The sequence below is a fragment of the Ictalurus furcatus genome, chromosome 2 (assembly GCF_023375685.1).
Source record: "Ictalurus furcatus strain D&B chromosome 2, Billie_1.0, whole genome shotgun sequence".
In the NCBI taxonomy this organism is placed as follows: Eukaryota; Metazoa; Chordata; class Actinopteri; order Siluriformes; family Ictaluridae; genus Ictalurus; species Ictalurus furcatus.
The window spans coordinates 13,363,302-13,389,868 of NC_071256.1; the positions used below are offsets into that span (position 1 = coordinate 13,363,302).

At 40.9% G+C, this 26,567-nt stretch overlaps 1 protein-coding gene across 3 annotated transcripts in view; it reads right to left on the reverse strand.

Annotated features, from left to right (window-relative positions):
* LOC128622423 (cAMP-dependent protein kinase type I-beta regulatory subunit) overlaps positions 1 to 25,704 on the reverse strand; it is an 81,359-nt gene extending 55,655 nt beyond the window's left edge. For all 3 annotated transcript variants that reach the window (XM_053648937.1, XM_053648920.1, XM_053648929.1), the window contains exons 1-2: positions 25,339 to 25,704; positions 24,542 to 24,737 (exon numbers count right to left, since the gene is read on the reverse strand). In XM_053648937.1, coding sequence (XP_053504912.1) covers positions 24,542 to 24,737; positions 25,339 to 25,511 — 369 coding nt within the window. In that variant the 5' untranslated portion in view covers positions 25,512 to 25,704. The remainder of the gene's footprint in view (positions 1 to 24,541; positions 24,738 to 25,338) is intronic.
* Between the last annotated feature and the right edge of the window lie 863 nt (positions 25,705 to 26,567).

Genomic DNA, 26,567 nt, shown 5'->3' on the forward strand with positions numbered 1-26,567 from the left:
TGGACAAAAATGATGGGAGCCATTTCCTCTTGCGGCCACGTCCAGGGAGGTTACCTACAGTCCCATGGACCTTAAACTTCTTGGAGATGGTCTTATAGCCTTTATCTTTTGCATGCTTGTCTATAATATTCTTTCTGATCTACTCTACAACTCTCTACTTTGCTTTCTCTGATCCATGTTCAATGTGGTGCACACAATGAATGAGAACAGAGTGACACATTTTCTCCATTTAAATAGGCTGAATGACTGATTACAAGACTGAAGAAATGTGTAATACTAATTAAATAAAACAATTTTGAAGTGTCACTATAATATATTTATATAATATAAATATATAATATATTTATAATCTTTTCAATGGGTACCAACAAATCTGTCCAGGCCATTTTAAAATATATTTGTAGTATAAGCAATAATTTATCTCTTTTCACACTTTCTTTGCTTTACTCTATGACATACCAAAGGCATGCAGCTGTTACGAAACACAACTCAAGCAGGAAGTAAGCGCAGGTGTGACGTCTTTATTTAGACTTAAGCTAAAGGCCGGAAACTTAAACACTTATCCCTTAACTCGGAATGAGGCATGAAGCACAAAACTTAGAACAGGACTATGTCTTGAAACACTTGTTTCACTCAGGCATGAAACATTCATTTAACTCAGGCATTAACACTCATTTAACTCAGGCATTAACACTCCTTACACTAAGACATGAACGCTCTTAACGACAGCATGAACACTCTTAACTACGGCATGGCATGAACACTCATACCTATGGCAGGAAACACTCCTCTAACTATGGCAAGAAATACTCATCTAACTATGGCAGTAAACACTCATCTAACTTTAGCATGAACTAAGGAACAGGAAAATAGACAGAGTATGGTAACATTACCACCTGGCACCATTATTCATTCCATCTTTTTCTCTGTTAGTCTTTTCTATACTTTAATACCACGCGACGTGCACAGCAATGCGAGGGGTTTAAATAACCAGTCACTATTCTCTTAATTGCTGACAGCTGGCGACACTTAACACAGTCTTAGCGTCCATGCGCAGTTCAAGCATGTGCACGCGCATGCTCTGCAGCCACTCATGCGCCTTTGTCGCTACAGCGCCATCTGCCGGCGAGATCGTGACAGCACCCCCCTCCAACGGTGGTCCTGGGCCCCTGTGTAATCTGTCCTTTGATGTATCAGGAAACAGGGCAGCATCCACAGGGCAGCAGACAGGCGGAGGACCACCCCCAGAGGGGCTGGAGCTCTGGGCGACGTCCACCGCGGGGCTGGAGCTCGGGGCGATGTCCTCAGCGGGACTGGAATGCTGGGCGATGTCCTCAGCAGGACTGGAGCTCGAAGGGATGTCCTCAGTGGAGCTGGAGCTTGGAGGGATGTCCTCAGCGGGGCTGGACAGCGGGACAGCTTCCTCGGCAGGACAGGACAGTGGGACAGCTTCCTTGGAGGGACAGGACAGCGGGACAGCTTCCTCAGCAGGACAGCTTCCTCGGCGGGACAGGACAGCGGGACAGCTTCCTCAGTGGCAGAGACCTCCCCACGGGTCTCTGGCTGGAGCTCCGAGGTCGCCACGTTGACCTCAGGCTGTAGCTCCGAGGTCGCCAAGTTGACCTCAGGCTGGAGCTCCGAGGTTGTCAAGTTGACCTCGGGCTGGAGCTCTGGAGCTGAGACCTCCCCACAGGTCTCTAGCCGGAGCTCTGAGGTCGCCGAGTTGACCTCAGGCGGGTGCCCAGAGGTCGCCAGGTTGACTTCAGGCTGGAGCCCCGGAGCTGAGACCTCCCCGTAGGTCTCAAGCTGGAGCTCTGAGGTCGCCGGGTTGACCTCAGGCTGGAGCTCCGGAGCTGAGACCTCCCTGTAGGTCTCAAGCTGGGGTTCTGAGGTCGACAGGTTGACCTCAGACAGGGGCCCAGAGGTCACCAGGTTGACCTCGGGCTGGAGCTCCGGAGCTGAGACCTCCCCACCGGTCTCAAGCTGGAGCTCTGAGATCACCTGGTTGACCTCCGGCGGGAGTTCCAAGGTCGCCCTGTTGACCTCGGGCTGGATCTCTGCACGGGCTTTCCGGTGTAGTTGCTTATGTTCCCACCAGCTACTCTTAAAGTATTCCTTCGAACAGAAGAACGCTTCCTGGAGATCCAGCTTCTTGCAGGTAGGGCATTGTAGCTGAGTCTCCCTCCCGCAGCCCTCAGACGTGCATCTCGGTGTCCTTTCCACCACGCCGACTGGAACCTGACGCGAAGCTGCGGATTCGGGCACGTTCACCCACTTGGGAGCTGCGGAGCCTAGCATGTCCACCCACTTGTAGAAAAGGTGGTCAGGCTGGGGCTTTCCATTGACCCGCCACCCCAGCAGATCCAGACCACGAAGATGTCCTGGCTGGTAGAACTCTTCGACAAAAAGTTCCACGAACTGGGTGACGTCATGGAGAGCGGGGGACCCAGTACTCACTAGTTCCTCCGCCCAGTTCCTGGCCGGGCAGCAAAACCGGGACACCAAGAACCCGATCCACTGGCTCTTAGTGGGCTTGGGATCCGCCAGGCTGCAGAAATAAACCTAGCAGCTGCAGAGGAATTCCCCAATCCCGCTGTCGCCGGACGGAGTTCAGCGGCGAACCTCTGTGGGAAGTGCATGGACTGGAAACGCGGCCAGTAGTTTGAGCATCTCCCAATAAGGTGCTCTCATGCTACTTCCATGGTGGGCGCGGTATTCTGTTACGAAACACAACTCAAGCAGGAAGTAAGCGCAGGAGTGACGTCTTTATTTAGACTTAAGCTAAGGACCGGAAACTTAAACACTTATCCCTTAACTTGGAATGAGGCATGAAGCACAAAACTTAGAACAGGACTATGACTTGAAACACTCGTTTCACTCAGGCATGAAACATTCATTTAACTCAGGCATGAACACTCCTTAAACTAAGACATGAACACTCCTTAAACTAAGACATGAACACTCTTTAAACTAAGGCATGAACACTCTTTAAACTAAGCCACTGCATGAACACTCTTAACTATGGCATGGCATGAACACTCTTAACTATGGCATGGCAGGAAACACTCCTCTAACTATGGCAGGAAACACTCAACTATGGCAGGAAACACTCATCTAACTATGGCAGGAAACACTCGTCTAACTTTAGCATGAACTAAGGAACAGGAAAATAGACAGGGTATGGTAACATTACCACCTGGCCCCATTATTCTTCCGCCTTTTTCTCTGTTAGTCTTTTCTCTACTTTAATACCGCGCAAAATGCGCAGCAAAGCGAGGGGTTTAAATAACCAGTCACCATTCTCTTAATTGTTGACAGCTTAACAAAGTCTTAGCGTCCATGCGCACTTCAAGCACGTGCACGCGCGCGCTCTGCAGCCGCTTGTGCACTTTATCGCCACAGCGCCATCTGCCGGCGAGATCGTGACAGCGGGTATAAATGAGACAATTGCTTTTAATTTTTTGTCACTTTTCAGGAGGAATGAGCATTGTTTCAATGAGCTGTAAGGGTAACAACAAATTTGTCCATGTCTGTACTACAGAGAAATTTCATGTCAGAGCGGGATTTGAGTGAACTTTGTTTTACCTGTCAGTGTGGGCGGTGCATGAGTGGAGTGTTCGCTTGGGTTGTGAGTGATTGAGCAGAGCGCACACGCAGAGAATGAAATATTGAGTAGAGCATCCACTTCATTCACATGCTTTGATGGAAGCTGTAACTGTACAGCAATGATAAAGAACTGCATTGTTTACAGTAAACGGGAAAAAACACAATAGATCAACAGTTGCAAGTTACAACTATATTTTTTAGAAATATAATATTTATTTCATTTTTATTTTCATAGAAGAAAAGGCTGAAAATATTTTTAAATATGCCACTTAAGTCCTTAAAAATTCCCTTGTTTTGATAGTACATATTTTGACACACATAAAAGGTCCAACATGACAATCCCTATTTGGTCTTGACCTCTTTTAAAACTTTTTGTCTCTAAACAAAAAATAATAACAATGAACAATAAAACAATGAAACTCAGAAGACCACATTGGGTTCCACTACTGTCCGCAAAGAACAGGAATCTGAGGCCACAGTAGGCACAAGCTCACTGAAACCTAACAGTTGATGATTGGAAAAAGACTATATTGCAGGGGAGGCTGCAGCCCAGAATAAATAAATGAAATAAAGCAACTACAAACGCACAAATAAAAATTGTTTCACACACACCGTGTGTGGGTAAGCATGGAAAGACTTATTGCTCACAAGGTACTATTTACGAGTCCTAGTTGGAAGTCATAAAGGACAAGTTTTAAGAAAGACTGAAGTCTATCTTTATGTGACTTAAGTGTGACTCAAACTCAAAACCAAACTCGAGTGCCCATCTCTGGTTGTCACTGCTGTACAGTGTAACATTTTTCTATAAATCTACAAGTTGCACAATCATGACATCTTTGTAGATTACGATCGGTTCTAAATAAAGTTAACAGCATATAGAAAGAGTGATTGTGTGATTTCAATGGAGTTTTTATGATTCACTCGTGAAAATTCATGAGGAAATCATGCTGAAGGTTCAGCCACAGCCTCACTTGAGTTGTCCAGAAATGCCTCTGAGTTTGATGTTCCTGGTAGCTGGAAATCTAATGCCCAACTGAGAGATGTTTGTTAGTCTTTGGGATTTATTCTGAGCCTTGATGAGGTGAGTCACTGTTTCTGATTCTCCTCATTCAGTGCTGCTGATTGGTTGTTGATCAAAGGTAAGTCCTGGGGTGGAATTCTATTTCACACTTCTGCACAAGGAGTGTACTTTTTGGATGTTCATAAAATGTTTGATAATGAAACTGTGTTTGTTATGGATTCACAGAACTTACTCCAAACTTCAAAGCATGATTAGAAGTCCAGGCACTGAAGATACTCGAACCTCATTGCAATTGTTAAGATTTTTTTTCTTCTTCTTCTTTAAGGGTCCAAGCACAAATGGCCGGATGTAGTAATTCCTCCCATTACTCAGGCTAGAGAGATGAGCCGTACCTGGCCTAGTGGTTGCACTACAGCAAAGTGTTTTATGTTTTAGCTCATATCTCAAATACTGCAAGACCTACAGTGAAAATTTTTTTTGCTCATAATTCCTTAGGTTTTCCCAAACAAACAAACAAAAAAAAGCCTCAAGAACCATTTAGCTCTGCCCACTTAGATTTTTAGCCAATTTGCATAATATGCTAAACATACTTTTGAGAACTTGTATTAGGCTTTTTGGCATTTCTTCAGAATTATTGGTATCAAACCACTCACCAGACTATGACCCTCAATAATGATCCAAAACATGATAAAAGATTTTATTTATTTATTTATTTATTTTACTTTATTATAATCTGTAATTGGAATTTTGATGATGACCTAATTACTTAAAAAACATGGCTGCTATTGGCCAATCACATTTCAGCAGGCATTTAACAGGGTTAACATTGAGCTACTGCCATGAAACTTGAATGTTAAGTTCAGGTATTTACCTAATACTACCTGATGCAATCTCCCTATCATTGGCCAGTGGGGGTGCTGTTAAAATTTTTATTCTAAGGTGATTTCCAAAGTTTGGAGTGTGGTCATACAAAGCAGGCAGAGCTATGATTTCTCAGGAACCTTAAGTCTCATCAAGCTGAAATTTGGTACGGTGCATCTATATCGTAATCTGTAAGTGGATTTTTGACATTGTTTATTTAATTACTTAAAAACACAAGGCCATCGTCAGCCAAATAGTTTTCAGCAGACATGTGACAGGGTTAACATTGAGGACCCACTACTACCCGATGCAATCACACCCACTGGGGGGCACTATTCATGTTTGTGCACACAAAAACAAACATGTCTCTTGGAATAAAAGTCCTACAGTGATAATTTTCTTTAATGTGTTTGCTCAGAGTCTAAATATTTGCCTTTTGGATCCTTTAGCTCAAGCACTTAAATCTGTGTTAATTTAAATAATATGCCAAACATACCTTTGCAAACTAGTCCTCTCTAAAGGATGCCATTGGTAAAAAAAATAAATAAAAAGGACACCAAAATATGGCACTAGGGAAAAATAAATACAATAAGAAATATAAAGAAAATATACCAGGGAATATACCAAGGAAATACCCAAAAGACACACAGGTTTGACTTCTCAAAGAGGGACCATGAGACATTGATAACCTTACAAAATGTCTTTATTAGAGCAATAAATAGTTTCAGATAAAAATATTTTAAGAAAAATGCAGAACTTGATGTCCACTACACTCAAGGACAATCAACATGCTCACAATTTGTTACTGACCAAGTAGACACCAACCAAAAAGACAATTTAAACAAATGACAGGGCTCAGGTTTACCAGCAGCAGAGTGGGCTTGGGTTACTCCCCCAAAAAAATTCAGCACACGCTCGTTCACAGCATCACTACAATGGTTTGCACACCGCATGCCATATAAAGAGAACCACCACTACAAAAGGCTGCTAGCCCACCTACTCTGCACCTGTAGCACCTGGAATCAAACAAAACATAATGTAATAACACAAAGAAACAGATACACAAAATAACCAACTCCACAATAAATAAATAAATAAATAAATAAATAAATAAATAAATAAATGCATAGACAGCAAGCCACTCAAACCTGGGGCTCACCAGAATCCAACAACAGTTAGAGACGCAATACAAACAAACCTGGCCTGCTGTAACAGCGTGACCTTACAGGGCAACGGACTTGTGACCTCAATTAACCTCCAGGTTTGAGATGGTGCATCGCAAAGCAAAACAAAAATCAATGAAGCAATTCAATATAACAGAAACAAAGAAAAAGCAACAAAATGGCAAAAGAGCAAAAACATGAAACAGAAAAAAAAGAAAATACAAAATATAGGCGCAAAAGCAACAGCACTGAAAGCTCAAGCCATGCAGCACCAGCAGAGAAGGATTCACCCAGACAGGCTCATTAGCTCACCTAAAATATCAAAAAGATATGAGCTAAAATATCACATCACATCACAAACACATCAGATCGCCATCATATTACTAAAAGGGTTGCACATACTGAAACATATAGAGACCACTTCATTCATCAGTTCACAAAGTTCACAACTCACTGGGAAGCGACTGAAACACACAACTCCTGTAACTAACAACTCTGGATAAAATAACCAGCAGAAAGCCAATAATGCTCCATTTATCACAATAAAAATGCAGCGGTAACAGACTAACACAAAACCAAAAAGGACGACATCCCTTATAAACCAAGGAAAATAGTTAGGATTAGAATAATGACCAACCCTGTCATGGCCAATCAGTCACAGAGCTGCCTCATCCCCTACCTGACTAATCCACAGACAAGGAGAAAGATTCCAGCCAGGGCCTGCTCCTAGCATTCCCTGCCCTTAACTGAGCTACAAGTTCCCTTTGTCAGAAGTGACACCAATTGCCCTGAACTGAGCTACAAGGTCCCTCAGTCAGAAGCAACACCAATTGCCCTGAAACTGAGCTGCAAGGTCCCTCAGTCAGAAGCAACACCAATTACCCTGAACTGAGCTACAAGGTCCCCCAGTTCTTACAGACACCAGCGACATAGCTACACTACCCTGAAAAAGATGCATGCAAGTACGCAGATAGAAAGGCTTAAACCCGAGCTACACCTTGGGGTGAGCTGATTTGATTGATTTTACTGCAGTTTTAATATCCCTCTCAACTCACCGGATTCAGGTTGCCAACATGAGTGACACAACAATATCTCGATATTGCATAGCATGTGACAACTGCTATGTAGGTTTCTCCAGGAGAATCCCGAGCACAAACAAAATTTCACCCTCTTACAACACAATATAAAACTGGGAACAAAAAACCAATGGATTAGGCCTCGACAAACAAGTGACGGGCCCACATACAGGCCTGCACCTCCTTATTAATCCCTCTACGGGCCTACCATTACATTTCAAACACTTACCAAGGGATGGAAAGAAAACACATCATTCCATCAATGTAGCACTAGTATCAACGGGCTGATGAACAACGAACAATGGACAGGATGCACTAGAAGAATGACTGTTAGGGCCTTGCAAAACAGCCAGGGCCTGCTCCTAGCATTCCCTGCCCTTAACTGAGCTACAAGGTACCCCAGTCAAAAACAACATTAATTGCCCTAAACTGAGCTACAATGTCCCCCAGTTTTACAGTTAGCCCACCATTACCACAAAGCCCAATAACACTCATCACAACCCTGGGGGAATTCCACAGCCTAAGGAACCTTATCCAAAGTGGACCCACCAACAAGAAGTTCCCAGCTCATTGTCAACACTGGTGCTTTTTTCCTGATGCAAAATGCAGACACCTCAAATATAGAGCCATGTCTCTGCCCCAATTATTGCGAATCCTGTTGATTACACCAAAATGTCAGTGAATGGACTCTATAGTTTGTTTATGTGGTTTATTCATGTGTTTGAGCCTGTGGGAACACTGAAATGTGACTGCTTAGTTATGCTAAGCCAATTTAATGAATTGTGTTTTTATACTGCATTGTTAAATAAAGATATTTTTGTATATATACACATCCACGTCCGAGTCCATTTACTGAACAACAGACCTGTGTGCCCTTTTTTGCCATCCCCCCTGCTCTCTCACTCTCTCTCCTACTCCTCTCCCGGTCCCATCTCCCCATAATTGAGGTTCCCCAAAACTGCCCTCCCAAACCTGGTTTACTCCCTACTGACATCCCCCCAATGTCTCTCTTATCTCTCTTGTGTCAGTGAATATATAGGGAAGTACACATTAGGCCTTGGTGGACTGTGGGTGTAACCAGACCACTGTCCATCAAAACCTAATTCAATGCAGGGAATTGGAAAATGCACAGTTAGTGAAGGTGAGGTGTATGCATGTGGATGATGACAAGTATCCTCTGGTACCAGTCATTATTGAATTCCAGGTGCAAAAGCATAAAGTGGAGGCAGCAGTCCGTGCCTCACCTATCCACTAATTCTTGGGACAAATTGGGCAGCATTTCAGGCATTAGTAAGGGACATGTTTGTGGATGGGCCTGGCAGTAGTGAGGCATGGTGTGGAATATGTGCAGTGTCAGCTGGGGAGGCAGTGCTGGGGCCGTCAATGTCAGCGCTGCATCAGGGGGACAAGGAGAGTGGGGAGGACTCCATCCTTTGCAGAGATTCCCCTTGAGAATTTTCCATCAGAGTTCATCCAGGTGTCAGATATAATGCACACCTTTTTATCAAAAATCTAAAAGGTGTGCATCATACCTGACACCTACAGGAACACTTTACAATTGGTTTTGTGACTGTAAGTCATTCACTTCAAATGCTATTGAAGTTGAAACATGTATACCAATGTGTAACTTTAGAGACAGTCCCTTAATTTGCGCATATCTGTGAATATCGAAGGTCCAATGTCAAGCCAAATTTATGCCAGTCTGCTAGATTCATCTTCTCTTGATGAACCACTAGGGGTCGGCCCAGAGTAACATGTTATAATAGTATCTGCAATCCAGTGCTCTTCCTGTGAGACCCTGATGTGAAGACTTCAATTTTAAGACACAAATTTTAAGACCTGAATTTTTGAGGTTGAAAAATAATGTGTTGAAATACTACCTACGAATAGTGAAGATGGTATATTAACAACTGAATATTTTGGAACTGTATTTTAGGAAGGTGAATATGTGTGCATTGAATTTTGAATGCTGGAATTTTGTTTTCAATCAAAATATACAACCCCAATGAAGTGCAGAGGAAACTAATTCAAGCATTGTTATTGCTTTGGGTTTTTTGGGTTTTTTTCGATTTGTGTCAAATTGCTGGGCAGAAAAATGTCATTGCGATATGTTTTTATTCAATTTATGTAATTCAACATGTTATTTTGCTTTGAGGACATTTGGCACTATTATACTTCCATATATAAAAGTCAGAAATTTTTAATGCAAGTCAATGGGAATTTTGGCCAATTTGAGCTTCCGTCCCAGGAACTCTGGAATTGTGATCATTTTAAAAGATATAGCAACTCGAGTCATTACAGGGTGAAGGTCTGTGCCGAGTTTTTTGCATGTAACTTGAAAGCTCTGGGAGGAGTTACAATTCATTTTTTGGGTCTCAGAAGGATAATAATAAGCTTACAAAGCAAAACAGTATGTTGGCAACATAATAATATATTTCAAGTTGTTCCGGCCACTGCATGTGTCACGATGCCAATCAAAGGCAAACCACTTACATTTCTATGGTAACCTCTCGCCCTCAGATTCAAGCAGCTACCTATTTCGTTTGTGGACATGGCAAAAAGAAAAAATTCAGAGGGGCGACTGGTGACTGGACTGAAACATATAATTTTATTGAAAGCTCTGGTGCTCTACTGCATCTGATTTGCATAGAACATGTTGCTTCGTTTAAAAAATTAACTGTTAAGAAAGATTCCTTTTGCAGCAAAGTACCCGGTGGGTGAAAGCCGAAGGAAGGTGTGCACGAAGCTCCAACGTAAACTGCAAGTGTGGACAGGGGCAACTGGAGTTGGCCCATTGGAGATTGTAAGACAAGGAAAACCTTTTACAGACAGAGGATATGTAAGGTCATGAATGTTCAGTAAGGCAACTGAACTGTCTGCGGATTTCCCAAAGAAGACGTGCCCCAGTCAGCCCGAACAGTGCATGACCATGCTATCATGATCCATATGAGATAGAGAGGGAAAAGAACACGGATATAACTTCGGCACTTTTTTTTTCTCTTGTGCTGGATGAGTACACACTCACACACACACACCCCCCCCCACACACACACAAACAGAAGAGGTTTTATGCTGCTCAGGTGGAAACTCAACCTCAAAGTGAAAGCACAATTAATTCTATTTGCAACGTTGCCTATTGTTTGTTGCATATTTGTTTATTTTTGAGTTGTCTATGGACCTAAAAAATAAAACCTGTTATTTTGAAATTTTAATGAAAAACTGTATTTTTTACAATAGTAAAATATTATTTTTTGAGGCTGAGGATGCCGCTTTGCCTACCTGCTTGGCTGAGGACTTCGCTCTGCCTACCTACTCGGCTGAGGTCTTCACTCTGTCTACCTGCTTGGCTGAGGTCGTTGCACTACCATCCTGCTTCGCTGAGGACGTTGCTCCTCTTCTGTGCTTCACGCTGTATGTCACTCCCCCTTCATGCTAAACAGAGGGCATCGTTTCCCCCTCGTGCTTTGCAGAGGGCATCGTTCCTCCCTGTGGCCTCATGGAGAACCTCGCTCCCCTCTCTGGCCTCACAGAGATCTTGGAGCTTCCCTCGGGCCTCGCGGAGAACCTCGTTCCCCTCACTAGCCTCGCGGAGAACTTCGCTCCCTTCTGGCGTCATGCGGAGCGTCATGCCCGTCATACGGGGATATCATGCCTGAGTCTGCTGACACAGACAACCAAGCTCTGCCTTCCTGCCCAATTGAGGGCGTCGCTTTGCTTACCTGTTCCACTGAGGACATCGCTCTGCTTACCTGTTCCACTGAGGACGTCGCTCTGCTTACCTGTTTCACTGAGGACGTCGCTCTGCTTACCTGTTCCACTGAGGACGTTGCTTTGCTTTCTTGCTCCGCTGAGGATGCCGCTCAGTCTTCTGGTCCAGCTGGGGATATTTTGCCCAGGGGGCCAGGACCACCAGAGGGAGGGAGTGTATTTTGGAGAGCACCCTTGGTGGGGGGTTCTGCCATGTATCAGGGAAGGAACTCTGGACTCCAGTTCCCAGCAGCCACTGCACCACATTCATCAGTCACATGACCACCTGCACCTGTAGTCACTTCCTAGTTAACGAGCAGTTAATTTGTTATTAAATGTCTGAAAATCCACGCTTGCATCCATACTCTACTTAGTATCTTGACAGTTATGGTCAGGTATCCACATACTTTTGGCCATATAGTGTATATACACTGCATGTACAATTATTAGGCAATTAGTGTTCCTCAAGATTTTTTTTTACAGTTGAACAGATAAAATGCTATGAGTGAATCCAAAACTTTATTTTGCATCAAAACCAATAAAAGAATAGTAATGGGGGGTTGGGGTTGAATTGAAGTGTGAATGGGTATGCTATCTGAGTTTTTTATTATTATTAAATTAAATACATTGAAAAAGCTTTGTTATATCTGCAGTGTCAGTAGACAATTTTCCTCTGCTTATCTATCTTTCAATATATCTACCTTATGTCCACAAGCATTTATGATCAAATGATTGTTTCATTAAAACAAATTACACAGGGCATGATTACAGTCCAAATGTATGCACATTGTAACTGTTTAAAACTTATATATATCACTTATTGTGAGATTTTAACATGCCACTTTAGTGCACAGTGTGAACATGACGTTCAGTGTGAACAACCTTTCTGTGGATAAACTATTTTAATAAAAATAAAATTTAGCTAACATTGCAAGGCTTTTTCTCTAACTTGTTATATTAATAGTTATGGATAAATTGCAATGAATTAGCTACAAGCTAGCTACAATATATATGTGAAATGTCGTCAGTTAGAATACACCATATTATCCTGCCTCCTTCTGAGTACGCTTTATTTTTTTTTTACTGTCCCTCTCTAACCAGCAATGCAATATAGTCTGCTGTTCAGTGCTTCTCTTCACATTCAAAGCTACCTGTGCTCTCCCAGTCAAATAGCATTAATCAAGCATTGTGTTTCTTGACAACAGTTGGCCATTATAAACTTGTGTAACAGCGGAGGGTGGGGGCTATTAGTATTTTCATCTATAATTACAAAATTTAAATCTTTATTTAAATCAGGTGAAGAAAGGCGAGGTCATTATTTGCTTATTGGAGCCTTTTCTGGCTAATCAAGCAGTGGAGTACTTGGACACATGTGATGGAGCATTGTCCTGCATAAATCTTGAATGTTGCTGACTTCTTCCCATACCATTGTTTGAAGAAAGAATCTTCCAGAAAATGGCAGTAGTTTTCAGAATCGATTTTCAGTTAGCCCTTCAACCTGAAAAGGTCCAGCTTGCTTACCCTTAAAAATAGCAGCCCACACACTTACCCCTCCATCACCTTGCTGGCACCTGATTCAAACTGGTGTCCCATTTGCATTAGGGCTGCCCAATTAATCGGATATCGATCGCACAATTAATTGCCCACAATTAAATAAACATTTATTAACGTTTAAATTTCGTCCTCCGCTCATAGAAAACTCCACTGCAGATTAAATCAAGCGCTTCATACACTTACAGCCAATCGCCATAGAGCGGCACAGGGATGACGTCATTTTGTAATGCCAAAACCCGGAAATGGATTTAGCATTTTGGCATTCGAGCGGCCAGCTTCGCTGTATGCTTCAGTGCTTTGCACGAGGAGAAATCATGAAACTAACATGATATTGAATGGCACTACAGAGGTTGTCGGGGACATTAAACGTCATCACGCCGAACAGGAAAAAACTTTCAGATAAACTCAGAGCTCTACAGTGCGACCATTTCACTCGCATTTGCGATTGAAAAGTATTTTGTGCGACTGTGAATAAATATTTATTCGCCCCGGTGTGAGTGACCTGTTCGGAGTTGTATAATACAATCGGAATAAAAACTACAGGAAGTCCAAAATGCATCTACACCGCACAACAGTTACTTTCACACTGCTTTTCATCACTTTAGTCAACCGAACCAGTGTGGAAATACTGCAGAGAAGCCATTATGATGAAGAGAGTAACTCTGTACATCATCTGCTTCTCTCAACTCTCCGATCTCACAACCTCCAACTTTTATTGATCCCGCAAAATGGCCTAAACTTGCACCTGCTCGTGTAGACACAGCGGCTTTGCGCGGAGTAATTAATAATAATGCTAATGCTACAAGGTGAGTTTAATTCAAACTTCTTTATTAAATAATTCCTCACCAATCATAATCAAGAGTAGCAACTGTTCAGTCTGTAAACCTACAGTACGCTGCCGCTCTCCTTCACTAACTCTAATTCACTTCATTTAAACTCACGGTTGCCAGATATCACTAGAAAAGTCAACTCCAGTTTCTAATGTTTTGATTTAAACCCCCCCAAACACAATATTATCAGCAGACATGGCAACACTGTACTAGAGAACTGATTTAAAAGGAACAACTGATAAACAAACAGACAGAAAATGTGCTTAATTTGAAATAAATAATTTAATATAAAAAATAGATATTATAATAACTTCATTAAACATAAATAAAATGATAAATTAAATGATGTTTAATTGCTATGGGTTGCATTTAATACCAATTTGACATTAAGCTTAGTAAGCTATCTCCTTAGAAAGCTATTAGCCTTTTTCCTAATATGGATCATGCTTGTGTTAGTTTGCTTTTAATTAGGACTCTTTATTGTTTAAGCTATTTAAAAATAAATATTTTATGCTTGTTTATTTATCAATTAACCAACAGTATTTCTCATTGCTATTATTTTAATTCAATTAACAGTGACCACGAGCAGAGAGCTTGCATTTAACTGTTTATGACAGACCTGAAAAAGATTTTTAAAAAAAGATTGGTATCTGGATCGGTTTCGGTTGTAAAATTCCTGATCGGGGCATCAGTAATGAACACCATTAAACTAAAGCACTTTGCATCTGACAGGTAAATGGATTCACCCAATCACATCCTATATGAGATTATTCAGATATATACACAATATACACAGAGCGGTTCAAGAAATGTCTCCAGCCCAGAACCATGACAGTGGAAAATGTCTAAGTGTAGCTTTAAATATATTTAAGAGGAGCCGACTTCAAAGACTGAACATTGAGGTTTATTGTATTTGTTTACAAGGTAGAACAGGTTAACGGTTGTTTTTTTGTTGTTTTTTTTTTGCATATAGTCTGTATAATTAACTGAAAATATTAAATTTAGTTTATCAGAAGGCAAATTAATGTGTCTTGGCTCACACTATGTTCCTAAATTCTGTCATAATTGCCCAGCTCAAGTTTTCTCATGCCTACTTATATTTACTTATATTGTGGCACATTAATGTTACCATCTCTAAAAAAAAAACAAAAAAAAACAAAAAAAAAACACCTAAACAATTTCTTTTAGGAGCACTTGTGCTCCTAATCACAAAAATCTAGGAACACAAGTGCTCCTAAAAGAAATTGACTTGCGTCTCTCCTCCTGTAAACACTGTTCAAGATTTGTACATTAGCAGGAATGTAGCATAACATGGAGGTGAAAGCAGCAGTCTGTTTATTTAAATGTGAAAGTGCAATAAAAATATGTTTTCCTTAAAATCAATGAATAATCGTGATAAATAATCGAGGTCTCAATATTGATCAAAATAATCGGGATTTTCATTTTGGCCAAAATCGTACAGTCCTAATTTGCATTACTGATCCAGCCATGGGCCCATGCATCTGGTCCATCAAGGGTCATTCTCATCTCATCTGTCCATAAAACCTTTTTAAAAAATCAGTCTTCAGATGTTTCTTGGTCTAATACTGATGCTTCAGCGTATGATTCTTATTAAGTTGGGGTTGTGTTGTGTTTCAGCCTTCCTTACTTTAGCAATGCAGTTGACACCTTGTACTTTGGGAGACTTCAGGTAGATTGCAGTTCTGAAAAATGGTGGCAGGGTTCCTGGTGGCTTCATGTTTAATTCTTTGCAAGATTTTTGCAGTCAATTTGTTCCTTTTCTTCTCCTTACTGGTCACGCCTTACAGCTTGCCAATCTGAAGAATGAAGCATCCTTATGATAGGTATTTTACAATTTTGGAGTTTTTAGTGTCAGTTAGATCTCTTTGGCTCATTCTACCTGTAGTATATAAACTGAGTAATAATCAAGCACACCTGAAAAAAGGTGTTAATCATTTTAAGCCATACCCTCTCTCCTGAAGTAATTTAATATTACCTAAAAATGTCATGGCCCCCCATAGGAAGTTTCACTCTGGACCACTAAAGACTGAATGAATGAATGAATGAATGAATGAGTGAATGCCTTTTATTGTCACTATACACATGTACAATGAAATTAAGAGCCACTCCTTTTTGTTCCGTGCAAATGTACATTCAATAAACAAGAAGAATAAACAGATAAATAAACAGATAAATAAACAAGATAAATAAACAAGATATTGGGGTGGATGGGGGAGGTACTATGAAATGCACAGTTTTGAGACACTATATACATATGCTGTGAACTCAGTACATGTATGTGTTTATAATGGTAATAGCTTTCGGGAAGAAACTATTCTTAAATCTACTAGTCCTTGTTTTGATGCACCTGTAACGTCTCCCTGAGGGCAACAGATTGAACAGATCAAAGCCAGGGTGAGAACTGTCCTTAATGATGGTTTTTCCTCTGCTGAGGCAACGGGAAGTGTAAATATCCATCAGGGAGGGGAGAGGGCAGCCAATGACCTTCTGTGCTGCTCTTACTACTCTCTGAAGCCTCTCCCTGTCTGCTGCGGTGCAGCTACCGTACCACACCGTGATACAGTATGTCAGCAGGCTCTCGACGGACGAGCGGTAGAAGATCAGCAGCAGATTGGAGTCCAGATTGTACTTCCTGAGAACCCTCAGGAAGTGTAGCCGCGTTTGAGCCTTCTTGATAACCGCTGTGATGTTGTCCGTCCAGGAGATGTTTGCAGAGATAAGGACGCCAAGAAACCGGACGGTGTGGACCTTCTCCACACACTCACTATTAATGAAAAGGGGGGCCAACTCAGTGTTGTGTTTTCTGAAGTCTACAATGAGTTCCTTGGTTTTCTTGGTGTTTAGAGTCAGATTGTTCTTTGAACACCAGGCTGCCAAGTTTAGGACCTCCTCTCTGTAGGCTGCCTCATCTCCTTTTGAGATGAGTCCGACCACTGTGGTGTCGTCAGCAAACTTGATGATAAGATTATTGTTGTGGACTGGTCTACAGTCGTATGTGTAGAGACAGTACAGACCACCCTTGTTCCCCATATAGAACAACGTCTGTTGTCTCTACTATTTCCTGTTGCAACCATGCTCACCTGTTTATTTTCTGCTTGATCAGTGCTCTATTTACAGTGAGGGGAAAAAAGTATTTGATCCCCTGCTGATTTTGTACGTTTGCCCACTGACAAAGAAATGATCATTCTATAATTTTAATGGTAGATTTATTTGAACAGTGAGAGACAGAATAACAACAAAAAAATCCAGAAAAACGCATGTCAAAAATGTTATAAATTGATTTGCATTTTAATGAGGGAAATAAGTATTTGACCCCTCTGCAAAACATGACTTAGTACTTGGTGGCAAAACCCTTGTTGGCAATCACAGAGGTCAGACGTTTCTTGTAGTTGGCCACCAGGTTTGCACACATCTCAGGAGGGATTTTGTCCCACTCCTCTTTGCAGATCTTCTCCAAGTCATTAAGGTTTCGAGGCTGACGTTTGGCAACTTGAACCTTCAGCTCCCTCCACAGATTTTCTATGGGATTAAGGTCTGGAGACTGGCTAGGCCACTCCAGGACCTTAATGTGCTTCTTCTTGAGCCACTCCTTTGTTGCCTTGGCCGTGTATTTTGGGTCATTGTCATGCTGGAATACCCATCCACGACCCATTTTCAATGCCCTGGCTGAGGGAAGGAGGTTCTCACCCAAGATTTGACGGTACATGGCCCCATCCATCGTCCCTTTGATGCGGTGAAGTTGGCCTGTCCCCTTAGCAGAAAAACACCCCCAAAGCATAATGTTTCCACCTCCATGTTTGACGGTGGGGGTGGTGTTCTTGGGGTCATAGGCAGCATTCCTCCTCCTCCAAACACAGCGAGTTGAGTTGATGCCAAAGAGCTCCATTTTGGTCTCATCTGACCAAAACACTTTCACCCAGTTGTCCTCTGAATCATTCAGATGTTCATTGGCAAACTTCAGACGGACATGTATATGTGCTTTCTTGAGCAGGGGGACCTTGCGGGCGCTGCAGGATTTCAGTCCTTCACGGCGTAGTGTGTTACCAATTGTTTTCTTGGTGACTATGGTCCCAGCTGCCTTGAGATCATTGACAAGATCCTCCCGTGTAGTTCTGGGCTGATTCCTCACTGTTCTCATGATCATTGCAACTCCACGAGGTGAGATCTTGCATGGAGCCCCAGGTCGAGGGAGACTGACAGTTCTTTTGTGTTTCTTCCATTTGCGAATAATCGCACCACCTGTTGTCACCTTCTCACCAAGCTGCTTGGCAATGGTCTTGTAGCCCATTCCAGACTTGTGTAGGTCTACAATCTTGTCCCTAACATCCTTGGAGAGCTCTTTGGTCTTGGCCATGGTGGAGAGTTTGGAATCTGATTGATTGATTGCTTCTGTGGACAGGTGTCTTTTATACAGGTAACAAGCTGAGATTAGGAGCACTCCCTTTAAGAGTGTGCTCCTAATCTCAGCATGTTACCTGTATAAAAGACACCTGGGAGCCAGAAATCTTTCTGATTGAGAGGCGGTCAAATACTTATTTCCCTCATTAAAATGCAAATCAATTTATAACATTTTTGACATGCGTTTTTCTGGATTTTCTTGTTGTTATTCTGTCTCTCACTGTTCAAATAAATCTACCATTAAAATTATAGAATGATCATTTCTTTGTCAGTGGGCAAACGTACAAAATCAGCAGGGGATCAAATACTTCTTTCCCTCACTGTAAGTTTCTTGGTTTTTCTCCTTAGCTGCTGGAGCATTGCATCAATTCAGGTCATGTTTGTTTTTCTGATTTTTCTTACATTTGTTATTGTTTGGTTTATGCACTGTTTGTTTATATTTACTGTTTCCTAGTTTTTGTTTTTCCTAGTTTTCCTTAATTTCCAGTTGTTCTGGTTCCCTAGTGTTTCTTGTTCCTTGAGATTGTTTCCCTGTGTCCTGTCTGTAAATAAAGAATACATTTTTAAAAGCAGAGACAGACAGCCTCTTAGTTCAGGAAGCAGGAAGTTCCAGTAGTACTGTAGTGAGCAAGCAGAATGTGGTAGCTGCTCTGCATGACTCATCCAAAATCATTCTTTGCATCTGTTAGATGCAATGTTTGTGAGTATACAATGTTAAATTTATTGTGTGATATATGTAAGAATATTACCTTTATGTAAATGTTATGATGCATATTTTCTGGTTTAATTGTCCTTACTGTTGTCAACTGATAATTTTTCAATTTCATACTTAGCGATTGTATCTTTTGTATATTTTTGCAGTTTCACAGTTGAATCATAAACTTCATAAAGGACTTGATGTCTCCAGTGAAGTTTTTTGAGTCACCGTTTAACATACTGGATAGTTAGAGGCCAGAGAAGTCTAATAAAGCCAGTATAGTTATTGTTTGGTTTATGCACTGTTTGTATTTCATATTTCCTAGTTTTTGTTTTTTACTAGTTTTCCTTAGTTTCTGGTTGTTCTGTTTCCCTAGTGTTTCTTGTCCCTTGAGCATGTTTCCCTGAGTCTGTTTTCTGTGTCTTATCTGTAAATAAAGAGGTTCTGCATGTGCATCTGTCTCCCTGGACTCTCCCCATGACAAAAAAATTATTCTACCCAGTAAACACTCAAGTTTATATGGTTTAGAGTTGGAAAAATGTCCCCAGAGATAATATATGAACACAATACCTTGCCTAATAATTATGCACACTCTGCATTATTAGGGATGTAACCATGAATCATGAGACGATGCACTGCAATGCAAAACTGTGACAATGTGTATTGTGGAAATGTGCAATAGCATTCTATTAATTAAGCATCTAAAGTAATTGCACTGTTTGACAGTCTCAATCTTCGCAGCACATAGAAAATATCCAGCATACAGTGCAGGCTGATCACGTGATTATATTCTTTCATGGCGAGCCTGCACCATTACCAGGAATCATGATTAAAATGATGCCTCAGGCTCTGCTATGGAGCACATTGTGTTTCAATCACTCACCATTACCAGGTTTGTTGTTTGGGAAGAATTTCTAAATTTATTTATACAGAGATAGTGATCGTGTAGTACATTTTGTTTACAATATTAAACCTCTGTTTGTAGCAATTTACTTAGTTTAATACAGACATAAATGCACACTGTTTTGCATTGGTTATGATTCAGCAATAAAAATGTTGTCTTTTTGGTAATAATTTTTCTTCATTCACATATTGTTCAAAATATTTTGAGAATCGAACTCAAATCATAAAGCCAATATCTTGAATCGAATCAAATTGTGACCAGAATGTATCATTGAACAAGCAGGTTACGCAAGATGATTCTCACCAGTGTCTTATTACCACCAGTCTACTCATTTGTGTTTCTTTGTGCTTTCCGTGATTCCCTTGACCAGTGAGAGAGAGACAGATAGTGGCCTAGCTGGCAGAGCTAGCAACACACACACACACACAGACAGAGAGACAGAGAGACAGAGATAGAGAGTGTGAACTTTGAACTTGAACAAAGCAGTGACCTGGTGACATCCCCTTGTTGGTTTGTCCCTTTTTGTTGAGTTTTGGAAGGTGCAATGAAAAACTTTGACAAGGGACAAATTGTGATGGCTAGACAACTGGATTAGAGCATCTCCAAAATGGCAGGTCTTGTGGAGTTTTCCCAGTATGCAGTGGTTAGTACCTACCGAAGTGTTCCAAGGAAGGACATGTATTCCACAAGATTTTGGAAACATCATTTTGAGGTTCTGGTCCATGTTGACATAAATTCATCACACAATCCTGCACATTTTTCAGGTACAATTTCATGCTACCACATCCCAAAGGTGTTCTATTGGATTCAGATCTAGTAACTGGGAAGACCACATTGAACACAGTGTCATGTTCATGAAACCAGTTTGAGAAGACTTTTGCTTTGTAACATGGTGTATTATCATGCTGGAAATAGCTATTAGAAAGTGGGTAAATTGTGGCCATGAAGGAATGCACATGGTCAGCAACAATATTCACATAGGCTGTGGCATTAAGGGGATTAACTGGCATTAATGGGTAAAAAGTGTGCCAAGAAAACATTCCCCACGGTATTACACCACCTCCACCAGTCTTGACTGTTGACACAAGGCAGGTTGGGTCAATGGATTCATGCTGTTGGTGCCAAATACTGATCCTTACATCTGTGAGGTAGGATTCATCAGAACAGGCTATGTTTTTCCAGCCTTCAACTGTTTTGGTTTTGGTGAGCCTGTGCCCACTGCAGCCTCAGCTTTCTGTTCTTGAAGTGGAACCAGACGTTTTCTTCTGCTGTTGTAGCCCATCTGCCTCAAGGTTCAATGTGTTGTGGATTCTAAGATGCTCTTCTACTCGCCACTATTGTACATAGTTGTTATCTGAGTTACTGTAGCTATTCTGTCAGCTCAAATTAGTTTGGCCATTCTCCATTGACCTCTCTCATCAACAAGGCATTTCCATCTGCAAGAACTGCCACTCATTGGATGTTTTTTATTTATTGCACCATTCTGAGTAAATTCTAGGGACGTTGTGCATGAAAATTCCAGGAGATAAGCAGTTAGAGAAATACTCAAACCAGCCCATTTGGCACCAACAATCATTCACTGGGATCACATATTTCCCCCATTCTGATGGTTGATGGTTGATCATTACCTGAAGCTGCTGGCCCGTATATATAGTATTTTACGCTGCCACATGATTGGCTGATTAGACTGATGAATGAGTAGGTGTACAGTTGTTCCTAATAAAGTGTTCAGTGTGTTTGTGTTACATATACATACATGCATACATACACACACACGCACACACATATATATATATATATACAAAGATGTGATTGAAGTGTAGACTTTCAACTTTAATTCAAGCAGTTTAAAAGAAAAAAATGCATTGACTGTTTAGGAATTATGGTCATTTTTTATAGAGTCCCTCCATCTTCACAGGCTCAAAAGTAATTGGACAAACTAACATAAAAATATTATGATTATTTTTAATACTTGGATGCAAATCCTTTGCAGTCAATGGATGCCTGAAATCTGGAACCCATGGAGATCACCAAATGCTGAGTTTCCTCCCTTGAAATGCTTTGCCAGGCCTTTAGTGCTGCTGAATTCAGTTGCTGCTTGTTTCTGGGAGTTTCTTCCTCCAGTTTTGTCTTCAGTAAGTGAAAAGCATGCTCAATTGGTTGAGGTCATCAAACAATTAAAAACATTTCATTTCTATGCCTTAAGAAGCCCTTGGGTTGCTTTCGTGGTATGTTTTGGGCCATTATCCATCTGTACTGTGGAGCACCATCCTACAGTTTTGCAGCATTTGACTGAATCTGAGCAGAAAGTATAGCTCTATACACTTCAGAATTTATCCTGCTACTTCTATCAGCAGTCACATCATCAGTAAACACCACTGAACCAGTTCTATTGGCAGCCTTACTTGCCCATGCCATAACACTACCTCCACCATGTTGTACAGATTATGTGGTATGCTTTGGAACAGGAGCCTTTCCTTTCCTTCTCCACACTCTTCTCTTCCCATCATTCAGTTAATCTTGGCCAGTACTGAGCAAGCTTTTTTTAGAGGTTTTTAGAAAGTCTAATCTGGTCTTTCTGTTCGTGAGTGTTACCGGTGGTTTGCTTCTTGACCGTCAGTATTTACAATCATGAAGGCCTCTCTTGATTGTAGACTTTGACAATGCCTAACTCCTACCTCCTCAAGCATGTTCTTACCTTGGCTAGATGTTGTGAAAGGGTTTATCTTCACTAAGGAAAGAATTCTGTGATCATCCACTTTTGTCTTCCATGCTCTTCCAGGCCTTTTGGTGTTGCTGAGCTTTCCAGTGCATTCCTTCTTTTTAAGAATGTACCAAATTGTTCACTTGGCCACTCCTAAAGGTTCTGCTATCTCTCTGATAAGTCTATCTTTTGCATGGGCACCTCTTTGGACCACATATTGAGAGTTTCCATGAACAGCTACCAAATGCAAATTCGGCACTTGGAATCGACTTTAGACCTTTTGTCTACTTAATCTGTCATGAAATAACAATGAACCATGCCATACCTGGCCATGAAACCACTTATCAGTCAATTGTACAATTACTTTTGAGCCTGTGAAAATGGAAGGACTCTGTAAAAATAGCTGTATGATTCATACAATATTTTTGTTAAACCCCTTGAATTAAAGCTGAAAGTCTACACTTAAATCACATCTTGACTGCTTCATTTCAAATCTATTGTGGTAGTGTACAGACGCAAAATGACAAAAATGGTCACTGTCTGTATGACTGTGTGTTTGTGTGTATACAGTGTGTGTGTGTGTGTGTGTGTGTGTATACAGTGTGTGTGTGTGTGTGTATATATATATATATATATATATATATATATATATATATATATATATATATATATATATTTTCTGTATACACTGTACAGTGGAGGAAATAAGTATTGGATGTATCATCATTTTTTTTAGTAAATATATCTCGAATGAGGCTATTCACATGGAATTTTTGCCAGACATCAGTATTAACTCAATAAATCTGGAAATATAAATAATTCACAAAATTAAAATCCATAAATTAATTTATGTGTAATAAAGTTGAATGACAGGAAAAAAGTATTGAGCACGCTAAGAAAAAGCTGTTCTCCAAGGCAAGGTAAGGCAAGGAACCAGCTGAAATCCCTAAATAATTATATCCCCTATCTGTGCAAATTAATATCAGCTGGGTTAGTAAATTGATGGTCTATAAAAAGGCTTTTCGTCAAAAAGGTGTCACACAAGAAACATCTCATGATGGGTAAAAACAAAGAGCTCTCCTAAGACCTTCAGAACCTTATTGTCGCAAAACATATTGATGGAATCGGATACAGACATATTTCAAAACTTCTGAATCCTCCAGTAAGCACCATTGAGGCCATTATCCGCAAGTTGAAGCAACATCACTACGTCATCAACCAGCCATGCATAGGAGCTCCTCGCAAGATTTCTCACCAGGGAGTCAGAAGGATAGTCAGAAGAGTAGCCCAAGAGCCAAGGACCACTCGGAAAGAGCTTCAGGAACACTTGGAGGCAGCAGGTATCATCGTCACAGAGAAAACAATAGGCAATGCACTCCACTGCTCACACTCACCCCGCAAGACTCCACTACTAAAGAAAAGGCATGTCGAAGCTCGTTTAAAGTTTGCTACAACTCATTTGGACAAGCCTATGAAATACTGGGAGAGTGTAGTCTGGTCAGAAGAGAGCAAAATTTTACTTTTTGGCTGTCATACTACACACCATGTTTGCAGAAGAAATGGTACTGCACATCACCCTTAAAACACTATACCAACAGTGAAGTTTATATTTCTTCTTTATATTTCCGGATTTCTTGAGTTAAAACTGATGTCTGGTGAAAATTTCATGTGAATAGCCTCATTGGAAATGTATTTACTGAAAAATCTTTTGATGTGTCCAATACTTATTCCCCACTGTCAACAATCATTTTGTTAAACTGAGTTAACTCCAACACACTGTTGAGTAAAAGCAGAGGAATCGTTTGCTAGTTAACACAGTGTTCTAAATTAATGTTTTCAGTTAGTATAGCATACACAACTAAAAAACATGCAATCTCAATCACAAAGCTTTGGCTTACCATGACTGATTTCTTATCAATAGCAGTATACCGCAAAAGGAAATTAGTCTCAGGAACGCACCTTCTCCAGCTTTTCAAAGTGTTCCCGTAGGAATTTCATAGGACGCTCAGGTTTGGCGATGCACAAATTCACAATGCACTCTTTGAGAATCTGTTGGATGTTGTATTTCTGCACAAAAACTTCACAGCCCCTTAGACTCTCATCTTCTTCAAGACTGGGGGAGGAGGTGGCCATCTTAGCACTGCTGTAGAGGTAACTGAACAGGGGGAAAAGAGAATGGGTCACAGGGAAATGCTGAACCTGACATTCAGTATCAAATCAGAGCACAGCCAGAGATTAAATCAACAGATGCCTCATGGGTTTTTATATGTACGTGTGCAAATGCCATACTAATGATGATTATTATTTATACAATGTAATCAGATAAACTATATTTATTTGCTATATACATTAAAAAAAAAAAAAAAAGAGGATAAACCGGTGTCTGTCGTTTAGGTCTACATATCACTAATGTAATTATCATCAGATAAAGCTCCCCTGTCTTCTCCAAATCTGTCATTTCATTTCCGTTATTTATTACCTTAAAACTGGGAAAGCGAGATAATCGTCTATTAATAATGAATTCATTAACCGTGATGAACACACATAATTATATCAGTAACGCCGACCAACTAATTGCGCCAAACAAAAACATGGGTTTGTAAATCCTACATACTCTGTCGATATTCTACATTTCACCTTCCTGCCAAGACTGAGTGCACAGGGATAGCACGAGTCTTCTCATTCTGCGGAAAGATCACGAGCCTTAATGCAAACGTAATCAAATGCTTCACGATTATTAATCTAGACGTTCTTACCGTATAATACAGGAGATGCGAAAGGAGCTCTCTGGTGTTGATACAATTATGGATACTGTCCGCTGTTGCTTTCTCCTGCTGCTTTCTCTTCTCTCTTGATACCTCGATGTCAGTGACGTCAGTGCGTCTGCGCGGAACCTCAAAACTGCTTTCCAAACACATCCTGCAACCATATATTCATTGTTATTTTAAGGGACACTTAATATCCAGGCCACAACGTAGGCAATGTGGACCGTCTTGTGCTGATTTGACTTCTGTTTACGTTTGTGTTTACATTTGATAACGCCACAAACTGCGTGTTGTGTCACACTCACACGAATCACTGCGGTTACTTCTGCAAACGCACGGAATGACGTCTACACGTGCAAGGGGACAGGCTAATAACGCTTAACCTGGCTTAATGTACTGAAACAACGACCAGGGAAAACCATTTTTCTCACACTTTTTTCTCTTGTCATAAACACTACTGCTAAGACAACGGCACCATAATCCAAGTGTAAAGACAATATTTTTACGTTAAGCGTTTTTTTTTTCTCCCCATACAAACCCTGTGTAAAGAAAACACTCAATGGCTTAATGCATTAAGACAATGATATTAAAAGAGCAAAATCAGTGTACACCTGACTGATGATGCATTGTATTTACAGGCAAACAGATGAACCCTGAATATCAACACAATTCGCAAAGTTTCACATTAAGTGTTTTCCCATGAAAACTGTTTTAAAGAAAACACTTGGCTTAATGGATTAAAGCCAGGTTTACACTGTACGATTTTGGCCACGATTTGGTCGTCTGAGACAAATTTTGAGAATCCTAAAAGATTCCTATAATCCTAGGCCAAAATCGGTAGTCTTTGATTGCTGGTTTGACATGTTTCCCGACAGCTGATTAATGGCCATTGCAATCAAATTTTTCCTCCGATTCAGTTCTGGCAGCGTTAGACGATTTGAGGCACATGTGGCTTCTCCTACACCGTATGAGTCTTCTTGCGTGTGTCCATTTTTTGCGTCTTGACTGTTGTACAGTCTAACATTAATGACAGCTGAGAGCCTTCAGTGTGACATGGCTTACAGCTGGGATCATGTTCGTACAGTCTGACAAGCAACAGTCGCAAAGAACTATTACAAATTGCACATTGTGCACCCTCCTTAAGATAGTGATATTAGAGGATGCACGCAAGTAGTAGCCTACAAGTTTACCCTCGCAAAGAGCACACAGAGCTTTACAGC